The sequence below is a fragment of the Etheostoma cragini genome, chromosome 7 (genome assembly GCF_013103735.1).
Source record: "Etheostoma cragini isolate CJK2018 chromosome 7, CSU_Ecrag_1.0, whole genome shotgun sequence".
Classification (NCBI taxonomy): domain Eukaryota; kingdom Metazoa; phylum Chordata; class Actinopteri; order Perciformes; family Percidae; genus Etheostoma; species Etheostoma cragini.
This window is the reverse complement of record NC_048413.1, coordinates 6,034,535-6,035,895: the sequence shown is the minus strand read 5'-3', so window position 1 is coordinate 6,035,895 and position 1,361 is coordinate 6,034,535. Positions and strand designations below refer to the sequence as shown.

Sequence of the window (1,361 nt, the reverse complement as noted above, 5' to 3'; positions counted from 1 at the left end):
AATTCCAAAGGCCAAGGCAACTTTATCAGGATGCATAGTATCCTCATTCATGAAATAACTGGCCTTTAATAATCAAATCTGCCTGCTTTTATGGGAATTTAACATGGGGGGCGTATACTTATGCCCCCTGTATTTTAAGGGAGAACATTTATTTATTTAAAATACATTATTCCTTCACAAAGAAAATTGGTGTCCTTAAAAGGTTGAATTTTCCTAATTTTTTTTAATTAAGGCATTAAGATCAATTTCCAAAAGATGTTTTTTTTATTCCTCTTTTAAATCAACTTTAGCACGGGGGTGTCCACTTATTCAAGCCACTGTATAGGGTTGACACATCCATGATTCAAAGCACAAAATCCCAATCAATCACGAATTCCAGCTTCTAAATATTGGGGACTTGCTGATTTTTGAATACATCACCTTGAGCTATATATTTCATTTTTATGACATTTATAGACCACACAATGAACTGACTAATCAAAAATGAAAGACAAATCAAGAGTTGCAGCTCCAGGAGATCATTCATAAAGGAAACTGGTACAGTAGACATCCATTATTTCCCTTTATTTATTCTGGATTAGGACTATGGGTTTGGGGGTTATGCTTCATTTCCTGGACACCATCCTAATTGTCAAATGAATGCTGATAAATGAAAATTTTAAAAAATTTAAAAAAAAGATGGCAGCACCAGAGGGAAAGCAATGAAACAATCCGAACAACAGATAGGACACTGATGTCCTACTCAGCCCATGTGACAACTCATATGGCTGCGTTGCTCATCGCCATGCCTGCTGAAACAAATGACTGGCATGGAGGCTGTGAAGGGACCACAGACCGTTACACAGACTGGAGAAGTGACTCACACATCACACTGATGTTCCAAAACTGGAATTGTAGTCCAGACACCATTTATCTGCTCATTGAGACTGTGAAGTCCAACATGCAACAGCACAGAGAAGACGCAAGGAAAAGGTCGCACAGCATTCAGGGACAAGTAACGTAAATACCCCCCCCCCCCATACATAGCCTAGCGGACAATCAGTCTGGTGTGAAAAGTGTGGCGTTCAACAGTTCCAACGAGCAAATGAGCCATTGTGAGTGAGTTGTGTTCTTACCTAAAGCGGGGTGAATCTTTAATACATTCTTCAAAGTCCACCGTCATTTTGGGCGGGAGAGAGCGACGTTTAACCGGGTTAGAATACACAGTTCATGTCCTGGCTGGGTGAAGAGTAACGGTAAAGGTTGGGAGAGATGTGGAGTTATCCGATACAGCGACCCGTTCCTTTCCGCCGTCTCGCGCTCCAGCTGCGGTTCAGTCCGTACTCAGTCCCGCTCTGATGCTCCGGAGCTGCCTCACTCAG

At 41.8% G+C, this 1,361-nt stretch overlaps 1 protein-coding gene across 4 annotated transcripts in view; it reads right to left on the bottom strand.

Moving 5' to 3' along the window:
- Positions 1–1,361, bottom strand: part of acap3a (ArfGAP with coiled-coil, ankyrin repeat and PH domains 3a) — a 90,067-nt gene extending 88,706 nt beyond the window's left edge. For all 4 annotated transcript variants that reach the window (XM_034877935.1, XM_034877937.1, XM_034877936.1 and 1 more), the window contains exon 1: positions 1,116–1,361. In XM_034877935.1, the coding sequence (XP_034733826.1) occupies positions 1,116–1,162 (47 nt within the window). In that variant the 5' untranslated portion in view covers positions 1,163–1,361. The remainder of the gene's footprint in view (positions 1–1,115) is intronic.